The sequence below is a fragment of the Pelobates fuscus genome, chromosome 10 (assembly GCF_036172605.1).
Source record: "Pelobates fuscus isolate aPelFus1 chromosome 10, aPelFus1.pri, whole genome shotgun sequence".
Classification (NCBI taxonomy): Eukaryota; Metazoa; Chordata; class Amphibia; order Anura; family Pelobatidae; genus Pelobates; species Pelobates fuscus.
In genome coordinates, this window is record NC_086326.1 from 22,551,662 (window position 1) to 22,565,906 (window position 14,245).

General features: G+C 39.2%; 1 protein-coding gene across 2 annotated transcripts in view; it reads right to left on the reverse strand.

The window, feature by feature from the left end:
* Nucleotides 1-14,245, reverse strand: part of LOC134574932 (alpha-2-macroglobulin-like protein 1) — a 113,264-nt gene that overhangs the window by 31,088 nt on the left and 67,931 nt on the right. For both annotated transcript variants that reach the window (XM_063433999.1, XM_063433998.1), the window contains exons 16-23: nt 13,794-13,922; nt 13,521-13,644; nt 8,980-9,049; nt 5,895-6,120; nt 5,578-5,695; nt 4,245-4,366; nt 2,846-2,897; nt 74-157 (exon numbers count right to left, since the gene is read on the reverse strand). In XM_063433999.1, coding sequence (XP_063290069.1) covers nt 74-157; nt 2,846-2,897; nt 4,245-4,366; nt 5,578-5,695; nt 5,895-6,120; nt 8,980-9,049; nt 13,521-13,644; nt 13,794-13,922 — 925 coding nt within the window. The remainder of the gene's footprint in view (nt 1-73; nt 158-2,845; nt 2,898-4,244; nt 4,367-5,577; nt 5,696-5,894; nt 6,121-8,979; nt 9,050-13,520; nt 13,645-13,793; nt 13,923-14,245) is intronic.

Below are 14,245 nucleotides of genomic sequence, written 5' to 3' on the forward strand. Positions count from 1 at the left end.
GTAGGCAGAGAATAGTGGAAAGCTATGAAAGATTCTTTATCCAATGAAAATACTCTGAAATTTTTTTTCTTACCGAATACAATAATGTCTGCACGTTCAGATCCAGGAACCCAGATGTCTGGAACATTCAGTGATATCTCCTGTTTCAAAACCCCTCCTGTTAGAATAAAGGATCATAATGTTTGCTACATTTGTGGTCTTGTTGAGTATATCTTACATACCGTATCTTTAAGTGAGTATATACTATCTATAAGGATGTGTACAATGTTTTGTTGAACTAGTAAATCAAGCCTTGAAAAGACAGGTCAACACATTTCTAAGATCCTATATGTGACGGCTAAACTAAGAATGCTGCATTGAATCCAGATTGATAAAGTTTATTTATTTGGTTAGTTCATGGTTTAGGATGCCGCAAACTCAGAACACCAATGTGGCAAATGCCGGACTGTTGAAATTGATCACCCAGATTTTAAAGGGTCTTTATTAATAATTTTAACATTATCATTAAATAAAATAGTGTACATTTATAGGTAATAGAATAATACAACAGTGAATAGTGCTCTTGACTGCACTTACCCTCTTTAACACACTTGTATATATGAAAAAAAGGGAAAATATACAGATAATTGTGCAGTATATTAGGGTGAATCAAATTTTTAGTGAATTCTGGAGATAGAGTCAAATTCACTCACATTTTTTAGAGCCTTTTACAGGTATAAGGCTCTAAACTTCCTGGCGTCTGTGTCTTTTTGGGTAGACCACACGACCCCCCTCTCACGATATACGTATACATGTTTTCCTCCAAGTTTTAGATAGAAAAAAGACACAGGTAATCTAATCTGAGCGTAGTATTTTCAAATACTATAAATACCAATGTAAATGAAATATAGTATTGCTCACCTTTTTTAGAGCCTTTGATAACCGGCTCTTAGTATATTGGCCTAGTGTCAATTTGTGGGGTGACACTACCCCTTTCTGGAATCACTTCAACAGGATGCAGCAAAGATGGTTAAGTATAAAAATATATTTATTATAAAAAGAATATTCTAAAATTATGTATACAGTTTACTAGAAAATAATAAAATTCGAAATGTCATATGTATAATACAAATATTGTTGCCAATATATATACAATTCCATATTATTTATAACACAGACAACTTGTGACCCTTAGAACCTTTAGAACCTATGCTGCTAAGAATATAAGGAAGTCCAACTACTTTTATTGCATTTTATTGCATTTTACTTCTATTTCTAATTTTAAGGATAAAAACAGCCCACAGCCAAACCTGTAGGGATGGAAATATGGTACTAAACTAAGAAACCAACATACCAAATATAGACAAGTCTCTGATGTATCAAATTTTTTATTCTTATTTTTACTTTTATTCATCATTTTTATAATTATACATTGCTGTCAATCTTATATTCTTTAAAGTTATGATTGTTTTTAATATTAATGTTATAATTATCTCATTCTACCTCTACCCAGAACATATGAACTATATGCCTGAAATGCAATCACGGACTTAAAACGAACTGCTCAACGATATCACTTTGGACTCAATTTCCCATAACACCGCTGACGCACACCGGAAGTGACGCCGAGATCCGCACAGCACCATGGGAGATGTAGTACGAAGGACAGGAAGTGACACGACGACATCGACCCGAGCCACTGGAAACACACCGGACTGAAGATTAAGAGACTTTTGGCGGTTTATTTAAAGATATATAAGCGATTTTATTCAGAAGAAGATCAGGAGCCGACTGAGGAAGCCGTGTGACGGCGAAACGCGTTTTGGCAACAATATTTGTATTATACATATGACATTTCGAATTTTATTATTTTCTAGTAAACTGTATACATAATTTTAGAATATTCTTTTTATAATAAATATATTTTTATACTTAACCATCTTTGCTGCATCCTGTTGAAGTGATTCCAGAAAGGGGTAGTGTCACCCCACAAATTGACACTAGGCCAATATACTTAGAGCCGGTTATCAAAGGCTCTAAAAAAGGTGAGCAATACTATATTTCATTTACATTGGTATTTATAGTATTTGAAAATACTACGCTCAGATTAGATTACCTGTGTCTTTTTTCTATCTAAAACTTGGAGGAAAACACGTATACGTATATCGTGAGAGGGGGGTCGTGTGGTCTACCCAAAAAGACACAGACGCCAGGAAGTTTAGAGCCTTATACCTGTAAAAGGCTCTAAAAAATGTGAGTGAATTTGACTCTATCTCCAGAATTCACAAAAAATTTGATTCACCCTAATATACTGCACAATTATCTGTATATTTTCCCATTTTTTCATATATACAAGTGTGTTAAAGAGGGTAAGTGCAATCAAGAGCACTATTCACTGTTGTATTATTCTATTACACCCAGCGCTACACTCAAGAAAACTTAGGTTTTCATTGTTGATTTTGGTGATCTTTTATATGTGGTGGGTTTATAGGAGTACCCACGGAGTGTTTTAGCGGCTATTTTATAATTGTACACGAATACATAAGCGCCACCTATTCCACATCTTTGTGTGTTTTGAACTTGTTTACATTTATAGGTAGTTTTAGCGTTTGTTGTAAAAATCATTAAATTTACTTTTTAAAATCTGCATGTATGTGAAACTTTACATTTGATTTTTATGTATTGTAGTAAAGTACTCGTGCACTGTGCACTGTGGCTATTGATTAATTGCTTTGTAAACCATGATGTAGTTGGGATTAGAAGCCGGTACTCTGGCAATTGATCCACTCATTCTGCTACAGCGTTGACCAGTAAACCTGGTAAGTTATAATAAGTTAATACAATTAGGAATTTAGAATTAATTTACCTGCTGGACATAGACGATATGTCTCTGTTTTGTCTTCCCTTACTCCACTTGGCTATAATAATTTATAAAAATATATAGTGAAAAAGAAATAATCTAAATAAATTAAAACAAACATACATCGGATAAACAACTAAAGTATCTTAATCTTCTCAAATATTTTTTATTATTTTAAACAGGTTTTTGGTGTTTAAACATTTGATGTGTTGCATTAATACCCACTGTAGCAGGACCAGGGTGCCTGGTTCCCAACTTTGGATCCAAACATGGACCTACTAGTGCATCTGTCTTATCCATGCTACCAAGGCAACCTGGTACCTCAGTGCTAATCATCTTGCAGTCTGAGCTTCTTCAGTGGTATTGCTTAACTGTCTGTCAACCATTGGGTGCAGTCATAAAAAAACCCTCCCAAACTCAAACAGTAGTCAAGTCTAGTGAAGGGACATTTATTAGACAACAGACATAAAATGTATAGAATACAAGGTGTTAATTGACGGTGGGACAAACAAGTATAACTGTGTGTGGACCCAATAGGCCAGCTTACTAAGCTTACTAAGGAGGTGCACACCACCACCGGTGCCAGGATATTTGGGTTATGCTAAACATTGGCTGATGAAGATGGGTGAAATCTCTTGTGCAAATATGGGGGTAAAATCTAGGAAAAGGGATATCTCTTTAATGGAGATCTTTAGACAACTCTCCTCCTTGGCTACCTACCCTATAAATGACAAATATTCCGGTCACAGGGGAGTGGAGTAAACTGCATTGGAACATCATCAGGCATTTATACCATTGCTGCCCAGCTCCTTCACGCCACAGCTGGGTAGGAATTTCCACAGTTCTCTATTAACTCTACGGGAAGTATACCAGTTTGTGTAAGATGGCCGGTGGTAAGGATGCAGTCACAGTTGACCACACTGACCAGGATTTACTGGTCAGAGACCCATGAGACAGGGGGTTGCATTTTCAACCATAAAATAGGCACGTAATTAACCCGAGAAACAATGCCTCTAAAAATCTCACAAGAACACTCTTTTTATGCAGTTAACCCTTTGTGGACCACAACTGTTTTAACAGACTTAACTCTTTAGATATCAGCAAGGCTTCCTTAAAGGAACAATCTCCAGTTCTTGTTTCACAGTGTTCATACAGGTTACCCTTTATATACGGATAAATAACCTGCCAATATTAAGTAAATCCATCCTTCATGAATCTCATATGTATTTCATCCAATAACTCCTTTGAAATTGATGGAGGATTTTTCCTCATACGATGCCCATAGACTTTTGGTACGAGGGTAGCTACAAGATTATCTGCAGGATTCTGTTGTACCCATAAATGGATACGATTTAAGATTGTTATGGGATCTAAATGTGATTTTTTTTCTAATGTAATTGCTCACCTTCACTATCACAGTTTTTTCCAAGGTGTCTACAATGTTGTTATGGCCCAAATCAAAATTCTGACTTGTGCAATCTCCTTCCATCTCCCGAGCTCCACTGCTAACCTTCAATTTGAGATAACCTAAGTGTTGGTGAACATAGAAAGTGTTTAAATACAGAGTGTATATTTAATTAACCTTGCAAATAAACCTAATTGTTCCTTACTATTTTGATTTGAGGACTGGGTAACCACTGGGGTGGACATTGAACTTTCAAAATTGTTACATTTAACTTATCTGTATCTGGGAGACAATACTAATAGGGAATAATAAAGTTTGTATCTCTAACACCATTTTCACAAAAGCATCTGAAGTGTAATGAATCTCCTCAAAATGTATGACTAAAAAAAATGGCATGAAAAGCAAGGTATTAAAACACAAACCAAAACACTTCATAAAGTCCTTTTGGTGTCAATGGCAGGTACTGGTATCTGCAGATTGCTGACAGTATGTGAGGTGGCGGTGGGGTTTAAAGGGATTCTATAGTGTTAGGAATGCAAAGTTGTATTCCTAACACTATAGTGCCCTCTGGTTCCTACCTCCTTCATGTCCTCCCCCTGGCATGGAAAGGATTAAAAAAAAACCTTCAATCACTTATGTGATTCCAGAACCAATGTCCCTCAACGCTGGTTGGTGCTCTACTTCCTATGATGTCATCCGACGGGGGGAGAATAATACTGCGAGAGTTGCAAGCACATTAGACCTAAACCATAGGAAAGCACTGATACAATGTTTTCCTATGGGGATTTCACTGAAGCTGGATGTCCTCAAGAAGAGCATGAGGACGTCCATCATCATGTAGGCAACCTGGCGTATGTTAGGATACAGAAAGTGCCTCTAGTAGCTATTTGATTGACAGCCACTAGGGGCAGTCTGAGTCCTGCAAGGTAAACACTGTAGTTTCTCTAAAACTTCACTGATTTACATTGCAGTACTAAGTGGGACTTGGACAATGCACCCAGACCCCTTCAGATGAGATGAAGTGGTCTGGGTGACTACAGTGTCCCTTAACCCCTTAAGGACCAAACTTCTGGAATAAAAGGGAATCATGACATGTCACACATGTCATGTGTCCTTAAGGGGTTAAACATGATATGGCAATATAGTGGACCTGAATCTCCATATTTGCTTTCTGAGATAGGTGATTTTAAGTAGCTTTGTAAAATTTTAAACTGAATTTGTGTGTTCACTGTCCCCTAATCTGTATTTAGTATGTGAGGTTTTGTGAGTCTCTTATGTCTATATGCAAGGATATAATAGATTAAGTCCAGCACATTGTGAAGCTGCGCGATACCTATTTTGTTAGCAGTTATATCCCAAGTAAAGATGGTAGACTGCTCTTCACAGATGCAGTGGTTTTCGTTTTTATGGACAGCTGAGAAATCCAGAGATTCAGACAATGACACTGACACCTGTAATCATAAGAGGACACAAGTGGAATAGTGGTACTTCCTCATTCAAATGGGTCAGATTTCTAACAGTACAGTTTATAGAGAGGTCACTTAAAACAATATCTAAGATTTATTATTCGGCTGCTAGTGAATTTCATGTAATTGTTTGTAGTTAATATTATCTCATGTCCAGAAATGAGCATTCTACTGTTTTACGTACCACTATGCACCTCTTAAGATAGTTGTAGACCAAGGCAGTAAGCGTAAATGCCTCTCCCTGAACTACTGAGTAAGGTAAGGACAGGTCAAGAAAGTATGGTTTGAATGTGGTGAGCTCAACTGGCTCAGTCTCTCCATAACCAGAACTACCCAAGCAGAATACATCTGTCACCCAACTAGTGACAGAGTTTGGGGTAGTTATGTTAAGATGTTCGTGTCCATCTGTCCTGCAAAGAGCGAGAAAAATTGAGAAAGATTATAATTAAAATAATGTGCTATTACAGCTATATAGCTTTCATAGTTTAGCATAAACCATATTTATCTGTAATCAGAGGCGGCTCTCTAATTAGGTGGTTTAGGCAGCTGCTTAAGGACTCAGGCGGGCTGGGGCCTCGTGGCCACTTAAACCACCTCAGTGCCGACCCAAAACCAAGAGGGGGCTCAGCGGCTTGCTCAGTATGCTGCTGGGTGCGAGGCCTCTCCGTGACATCTGCCCAGGAGGAGAGCACCCGTGACCAATGATCTGCAGCTCTGTATGTGTCTTGCGAGATCTGGGTTACCGCGGCAATGCTCTGACCCGGTCTTGCGAGACACATAGTCTGCAGCTCTGCACACTGTGGAGCTACAGACTGGATATCACCACCGGACCACCGAGGAGCCCACTGGATTACCATGGACAAAAGTTATTTAGTACCCCCTCCCTCACACTATTGCCCACCCTTCTCCTATACAGTTTCACTCCCCTCCCATACAGTATCACCCCCTCCAATACAGAATTACCCCCCAACACACAAACACAGTTTCATTCCCCCTCCCACACAGAATCACCCCCTCACACACATAATCACCCTCCTCCTATACAGTATCACTCCACTCCCATACAGTATTACCCCCCTCCCATACAAAATTACCCCCCCACACACACACACACACACACACACACACAGTATCACACCCCCTTCAATACAGAATCACCCCCTCACACAGAGGATCACCCCCACACACAAATGTCACCCCTTCACACACACTGTCACCCTCCCCATATATCCCCCCCCCCCTTCACACACACAAGTAAAATATTTTTGTCATCTCTTGATGTATATAGAGCAGCAGAGTAATTTCTACATTTACTTTTTCTGATTCTTAGAGAATTTAAAATTTTATGAAAACCATAAGGAGATCATTAAAAAAGGGAATGGAGTGGAAAGTATAACAACGCCCATGGAAAGGTTATCAAAATAAGGACAAAGTTCTGTCCAAGGTCCACATTATCTGTTATTGCTAGGAATATGAGTAGACCTACTTGTTAAAGACAAGTAGTTTGAGAACTGGCCTAACTAAATCTGAATGGAAATTCAGATCCAATGAGTATACTATGGACCATCCACTGCCCTCAAATAAAAAGCTTATCATAACAATGTCTACAAAGTTGATATCAGCAGCCTGTTGATTAATCCAAGTGAAGGTAATAAGCTATCAATCCCCAAATTTCTTTCTAACTTAAGCACTAAAATGACATGAGCTTAATGGAGTGGTTTTCATTTATAGACCATGTCCCTGCAGTCTCACTGCTCAGTTTTCTGCGAATTAGATGTTAAATCACTTGGTTTATACAACCCTAGCCACACCTCCCCTGCATATGAGCTACACAGTCCCCCTACACATTTCATGTAAAGAGAGATCTATTGTTTAAATTTCTTTCATTGCACAGTCTATTTACAATTTCTCATCTCCTGCTCTTTTAATAGCCTGCATGAGCCTCCTGTATGCGATTTAAGTTCAAATAACAGAGCAGGAGACAACAACTTCTAAAGTAAACAGCACAAAACACTGTGCTGTCACATCTGATTGAAAATGAAATTACGTTTTATACAGACTGTGCGGGTCACAGTCAGGAGAGGTGTGGCTAGAGCTTCATGAACAGAAATGAAAGTGGTTTACAGAAATAAAAGTGGTTTAAATCCTAAATGGCAGATAACTGAGAACTGATACTATGAACTATAGACTAAGACTGCTTCATTGAGCTAAATTTGTTTTGTTGCTTTGAGTACACATTTAAGTTGCAAATTATGTACCACATGATTACAATTTAATCTATAGATTGTGTTAACCACATTTCATGCAAACGTTTAGCTGAAAAGTAATACTCACCTCCTTTTTTCAACTTTCTTATCCATCTATTGAACAGATGTCTGACCATCAAAGGGTATGTTGGGGAACTTTTGCTGTTCATATTTTTATATCCCTGCCTGCTCATGTTGCAGCTGGGGATCCCTCCACGAGTTGGTACTCTAACTGCAATACGGTGTGCATTAAAGGACCACTATAGTGCCAGGAAAACATACTCGTTTTCCCCCACCCTCAGGGACCCCCTCCCGCCCGGCCCTGGGGAGATGAAAGGGTTAAAACTTACCTTTATTACAGCTCTCCTCCTCCTCTCCGCCTCCGATCCTCCCTTTCGGCTGAATGCGCATGCGCGGCAAGAGCTGCGCGCACATTCAGCCGGTCGCATAGGAAAGCATTTACAATGCTTTCCTATGGACGCTTGCGTGCTCTCACTGTGATTTTCACAGTGAGAATCACGCAAGCGCCTCTAGCGGCTGTCAATGAGACAGCCACTAGAGGATTTAGAGGCTGGCTTAACCCTTATATAAACATAGCAGTTTCTCTGAAACTGCTATGTTTATATAAAAAAGGGTTAAACCTAGCTGGACCAGGCACCCAGACCACTTCATTAAGCTGAAGTGGTCTGGGTGCCTAGAGTGGTCCTTTAAGTTGTTCCTAGGGCAGGTACAACAGTTAGATGGCATGCTTTCTTTTACAATTAGGCAGTTAGGTGATTTGAAACTCCAGGCTGCACTGTCGTCAGGTGGTAATAAAGACGTGCCATTTCTTGGTCCTGTTATTGTGCAGTGCAGTATTTTGCTGGGCACTTGAAGGAGGAGGCCAGTCACCTACATAGTTATCAACCTGACTGACTGATAAGGTGTTCACGTTATTCTAATCAAAGTAATTGTACCCCACCAAATAAGTGGGAGACAGATAATCATGTTCTCCTTACATGTTTGCCAAACTTAATGACTTACCCTATAGATATAAGATCATACAGCCAGGTTTCAGGGGAGAACTTGTGTATTGAGTACTTGGGTTTGGAAGCTATAGAATGGAAAGACATGTATAAGTCAAAAAACATTCAGATTAGCAGCAACAAAATGTATATAACAATGATTCTAGAAATCGATAGACGGAATCTGTATTTGAAATAAAAACTAGCAAAAAAATGTTTTTATGTCAATCAATCTCTATATTGATCTTTATGCATAGGAATCATGGCATTTTACCAGTGTAGTTATAATGTAATAATAAGTGACCTACAAAATATTAAACCATAATGACTAAGAGTTGATTATTTACAAATTTGATTTGGAGAAACTGGATAACCATTTAATCTGGATAAATTGAATGAAATCCCAAGAAATTACATGTTTCAAAGGCCAAGTGACCATTAATACTTCCTAAGTACAGATCTTTAAAGGAACACCATAGGCACCATAACCACTTATATGGATTGAAGTGGTTAAAGTGCTGGTTATAATGCTTAGAGTCCATGGACACAGAGTCCCACATCACAACTTCAATACTCTGCCCCTGACATTATGTTATCAGAGATTGGGCTTCAGGCTGGGGAATCTCTACTATCTGATGAGCAAACTGTTTAGTAGTGACGCATTTTTTTTTCATTGTTTATGACAAGTTGTCAATTCTTTGGTATTTACACCATCATATAAAAAAGGAAAAAAAAAATACCTTTAACTTATGTTAGTCTTTCTTTCTTAAGATGCTCAGTTTTCTTTTAACTTTATTTTATTTATTTTTTAATTTAGCAAATAACATCATAAATCAGAAAAAAATAAAAACATTGTTTAATTTCTCCTCTTCTCTGCATGCTCTCTCTATACTAACTGAAAGATTCAAAGTACAAAGCGTATAACAATGATTGACAAGGGGCCAAGATGGAGGCACCCAGTTTTAGAATTACATTTTATTTTTTACACCTCACAAAAGTATACTTCTTAACTATAGGGAAAAAAAAGCATTATATTTTATCAAAATTAAAAAATCCACAGAGGTGATGTGTTCCCTTTAACATTTCCATGAAAAAAGGCATTTCTACAGCGTCTTCGGGTTAACCCAGTATAAAGTAAGTTGTTAATCTGTCGTGGATGCTTAATGCTAAAGTTTAGATAAAATTTTCCCATGTGCCATCTTGAAATTGTAGGGGTATTTAATGCTCTTTTTGATGTCGACGCTCTGGATCTTGTTATTCTGCAGCTCAGGTTAGCGCTAATTTATTTAATGTTTTATGCAACAAAATGTAAAAAAAAAAATAGGATATACTATAGTAGGATTTATTTATATTAAATGAAAAGAGCATTATTATTATTATTATTATTATTATTATTATCATCACTATTGCTAGCATCATCGGAATTAATATCGTGCCAAAACAGTACTAACATTTATAACTATTGCACTATAAAACAACTATTATTTTAAATTGTTGTTTTTTTAAATTTCATGAGTGCCATATACCAAATATTCTGCGGCACTTTACAACAAGAATATAAAATACATTGTGGATGGATGTATATGGCTAGCTCATTCCTCATATACGTTTGCAATCCAGAATGAGTGGTGATTAGGTGGAAGCAGATAGAATTAGTGATGTGATGTCGCGAACATGAAATTTTCCTATCACGAATGGCGAACGCGAACTTCCGCAAATGTTCGCGAACGGGCGAACCCGGCAAACCGCCATAGACTTCAATAGGCAGGTGAATTTTAAAACCCACAGGTACTCTTTCTGGCCACAATAGTGATGGAAAAGTTGTTTCAAGGGGACTAACACCTGGACTGTGGCATGCCGGAGGGGGATCCATGGCAAAACTCCCATGGAAAATTACATAGTTGATGCAGAGTCTGGTTTTAATCCATAAAGGGCAGAAATTACCTAACATTCCTAAATTGTTTGGAATAACGTGCTTTAAAACATCAGGTATGATGTTGTATCGATCAGGTAGTGTAAGGGTTATGCCCGCAAACAACCGCAAACAGTCCAGGAGGATGCAGGACTCACCCACCGAATAGCATTGGCAACAATACCCGGCAATCTATGGCTCCTGAATAGCATTGGCAATAATACCCGGCAATCTATGGCTCCTGAATAGCATTGGCAACAATACCCGGCAATCTATGGCTCCTGAATAGCAGTCGCAGAGATACAGCACCCACGAACGGTGATCCTTAAGGTGCAGCTAAAGCCACTTCGTCCATAGACAGTCATAACAGTTAACCTTTCCACATCATGTACATGTCACAATGCATAGTCTCTGAGAGCGGTTGATCACGATTCATACTAGGATGTCTTCCATGTTTTAGTGCAAACTAGTCTAACTACTAATATAGTTGAAACATGCTACTTTTATTCATGCCAGACAACCATGCAGGCCAGACTAACAAACATGCCAGGGCCAATCATAGTTAACCACCTCAGATAGTAACATGGCTCCCTCTATATACAGAGTAACATGGCTCCCTCTATATATAGTGTAACATGGCTCCCCTCTATATACAGAGTAACATGGCTCCCCTCTATATACAGTGTAAACATGGCTCCTCTCTACATACAGAGTAACATGGCTCCCTCTATATACAGTGTAAACATGGCTCCTCTCTATATACAGAGTAACATGGCTCCCCTCTATATACCGTGTAAACATGGCTCCCTCTATATACAGAGTAACATGGCTCCCCTCTATATACAGTGTAAACATGGCACCTCTCTATATACAGAGTAATATGGCTTCCCTCTATATACCGTGTAAACATGGCTCCCTCTATATACAGAGTAACATGGCTCCCTCTATATACAGAGTAACATGGCTCCCCTCTATATACAGTGTAAACATGGCTCCTCTCTATATACAGAGTAACATGGCTCCCCTCTATATACCATGTAAACATGGCTCCCTCTATATACAGAGTAACATGGCTCCCTCTATATACCGTGTAAACATGGCTCCCTCTATATACAGAGTAACATGGCTCCCCTCTATATACCGTGTAAACATGGCTCCCTCTATATACAGAGTAACATGGCTCCCCTCTATATACAGAGTAACATAGCTCCCCTCTATATACAGAGTAACATAGCTCCCTCTGTATACAGAGTAACATGGCTCCCCTCTATATACAAAGTAACATGGCTCCCTCTATATACAGAGTAACATGGCTCCCCTCTATATACAGTGTAACATGGCCCCCCTCTATATACCGTGTAAACATGGCTCCCTCTAAATACAGAGTAACATGGCTCGTGAGCTGCGGGTGGGGGCCCTATAAAAGAATAATGGGGGGACCTACTGTTTTCCCCCCCGCCCCCCACCCCTGCACAGCGGGTGGGGGCCCGAAGTTACAATAAGAGGTGGGGACCTACTGTCCTCCCCCTGGCCCCCACCCCTAAACTGTGGGTGGGGGCCCTATAAAAGAATAAGGGGGGGACCTACTGTCGTCCCCCCAGCTCCCACCCCTGCGCGGCGGGTGGGGGCCCTAAGTTACAATAAGAGGGGGGGGACCTACTGTCCTCCCCCGCGGCCCCCACCCCTGCACGGTGGGTGGGGGCCCTAAAAAACAAGAAGGGGGGGACATACTGTCCCCCCCGGCCCCCACCCCTGAGCGGCGGGTGGGGGCCCTAAATGAAAATCCCCCTCCATTAACCCCTTAAGGACACATGACATGTGTGACATGTCAAGATTCCCTTTTATTCCAGAAGTTTGGTCCTTAAGGGGTTAAAGGTGACTAGGGGTCCCCAAGCCCCTAGTCACCCACCCCCCCACCCAAATAAAAAAGCCCCTACATACCCCCCTCAGCCTGAAAAATAGTGAGGGGGGAATAAAATTACTACCCTGTAAAGTAAAATTCAACTTACTATTCGACGTCTTCTTTTTTCTAAAATCTTCATTTTTCAGCCCCAAAAAAGGCCACATAAAAAGCCATCATACCTGTCGAACTTAAAAATAAAATAAAAAACCAGAGCGTAAAAAAAAAATTCCCGACGATAAAGAAAAAACCAGACGCTCAAAAAATGAATCCATCTTCACCCATGGAGGGCACCGCGCAGACTAGGGTATTAGTATATACCCTATTGTTACAATTGTTACTTGAAAAGCATGAGGAATGCCGTTGGGGTACCACATGCTCATTTGTTATACCTCCATGCACTACAAAAATAAAGACTTTAAAAAAAATAAATGAAAAAAATAAAAAAAAAAATACAAAAAAAATTTATGCAGCTTCAGAATGAATCTAAAATGGATGCTGTCCAGGACGTGCGGGAGGGTCTGCTGCTGATTGGCTGGAATGTGTCTGCTGACTGTGAGGTACAGGGTCAAAGTTTACTCAATGATGGCGAATAGGGGGCAGACCGAACATCGCATATGTTCGCCATCTGTGGCGAACGCGAACACGCGATGTTCGCCAGGAACTATTTGCCAGAGAACCGTTCGGGACATCACTAGACAGAATGTGTCACTGCAGATTATTATGAGATTAATGTGAAATTACTTACTAGTCGGCATTTGAATTTTTCTAGCAGACTGTGTCTGGCCAGGAGTAGGTTTCTTGGGCTCAAGTTCTGAGCATGACACTGGTCTATAGATCTGAGTGTTGGTGAAAATCTTTAGGCTGTTTAACTGCAAACATTCAACGAGAACAAAGTTAATAGATCTTAAAAAACTGAATTTAGTAAAAGCTGTTTTGCTATTATATCTGAATTTGGCTGGGAATTCAGATATTATTTTATCATGTATGTCTCTTTGTCCCATTTCTATGCTATATTTACCATAAAAAAGGTGTACATATCAGAATCTTTCTGGTGCCGTAGAAAATATGTTTGGGATTTTGTGTCATTTCCCAAGCATTTGACTCTTTCTTTCTCTTCTCTTTCGTGTCCATATCCAAACCTCATGTTCTAAAGAAAAATGCTTGATTTTAGTCTTTAAATTGGAACAAAATAGGTTGCCATTTTCTAATAAAAACAAGCAAACCAGAATAAAAACTAAATCAATAACAGGCAAATGTTAGCTACTTAAATGTTACAAAAATCATAGATTAGGTAAGTCAACCTTCTCTTTTAATCCCTTAGTGACCAGACCACTTTTCAATTTTCCTACCATTAAGGACCAGGGCTGCTTTTACATTTCTGCGGTGTTTGTGTTAAGCTGTAATTTTCCTCTTACTCATTTACTGTACCCACACATATTATATACAGTTTTTTGCCATTAAATGGTCTTT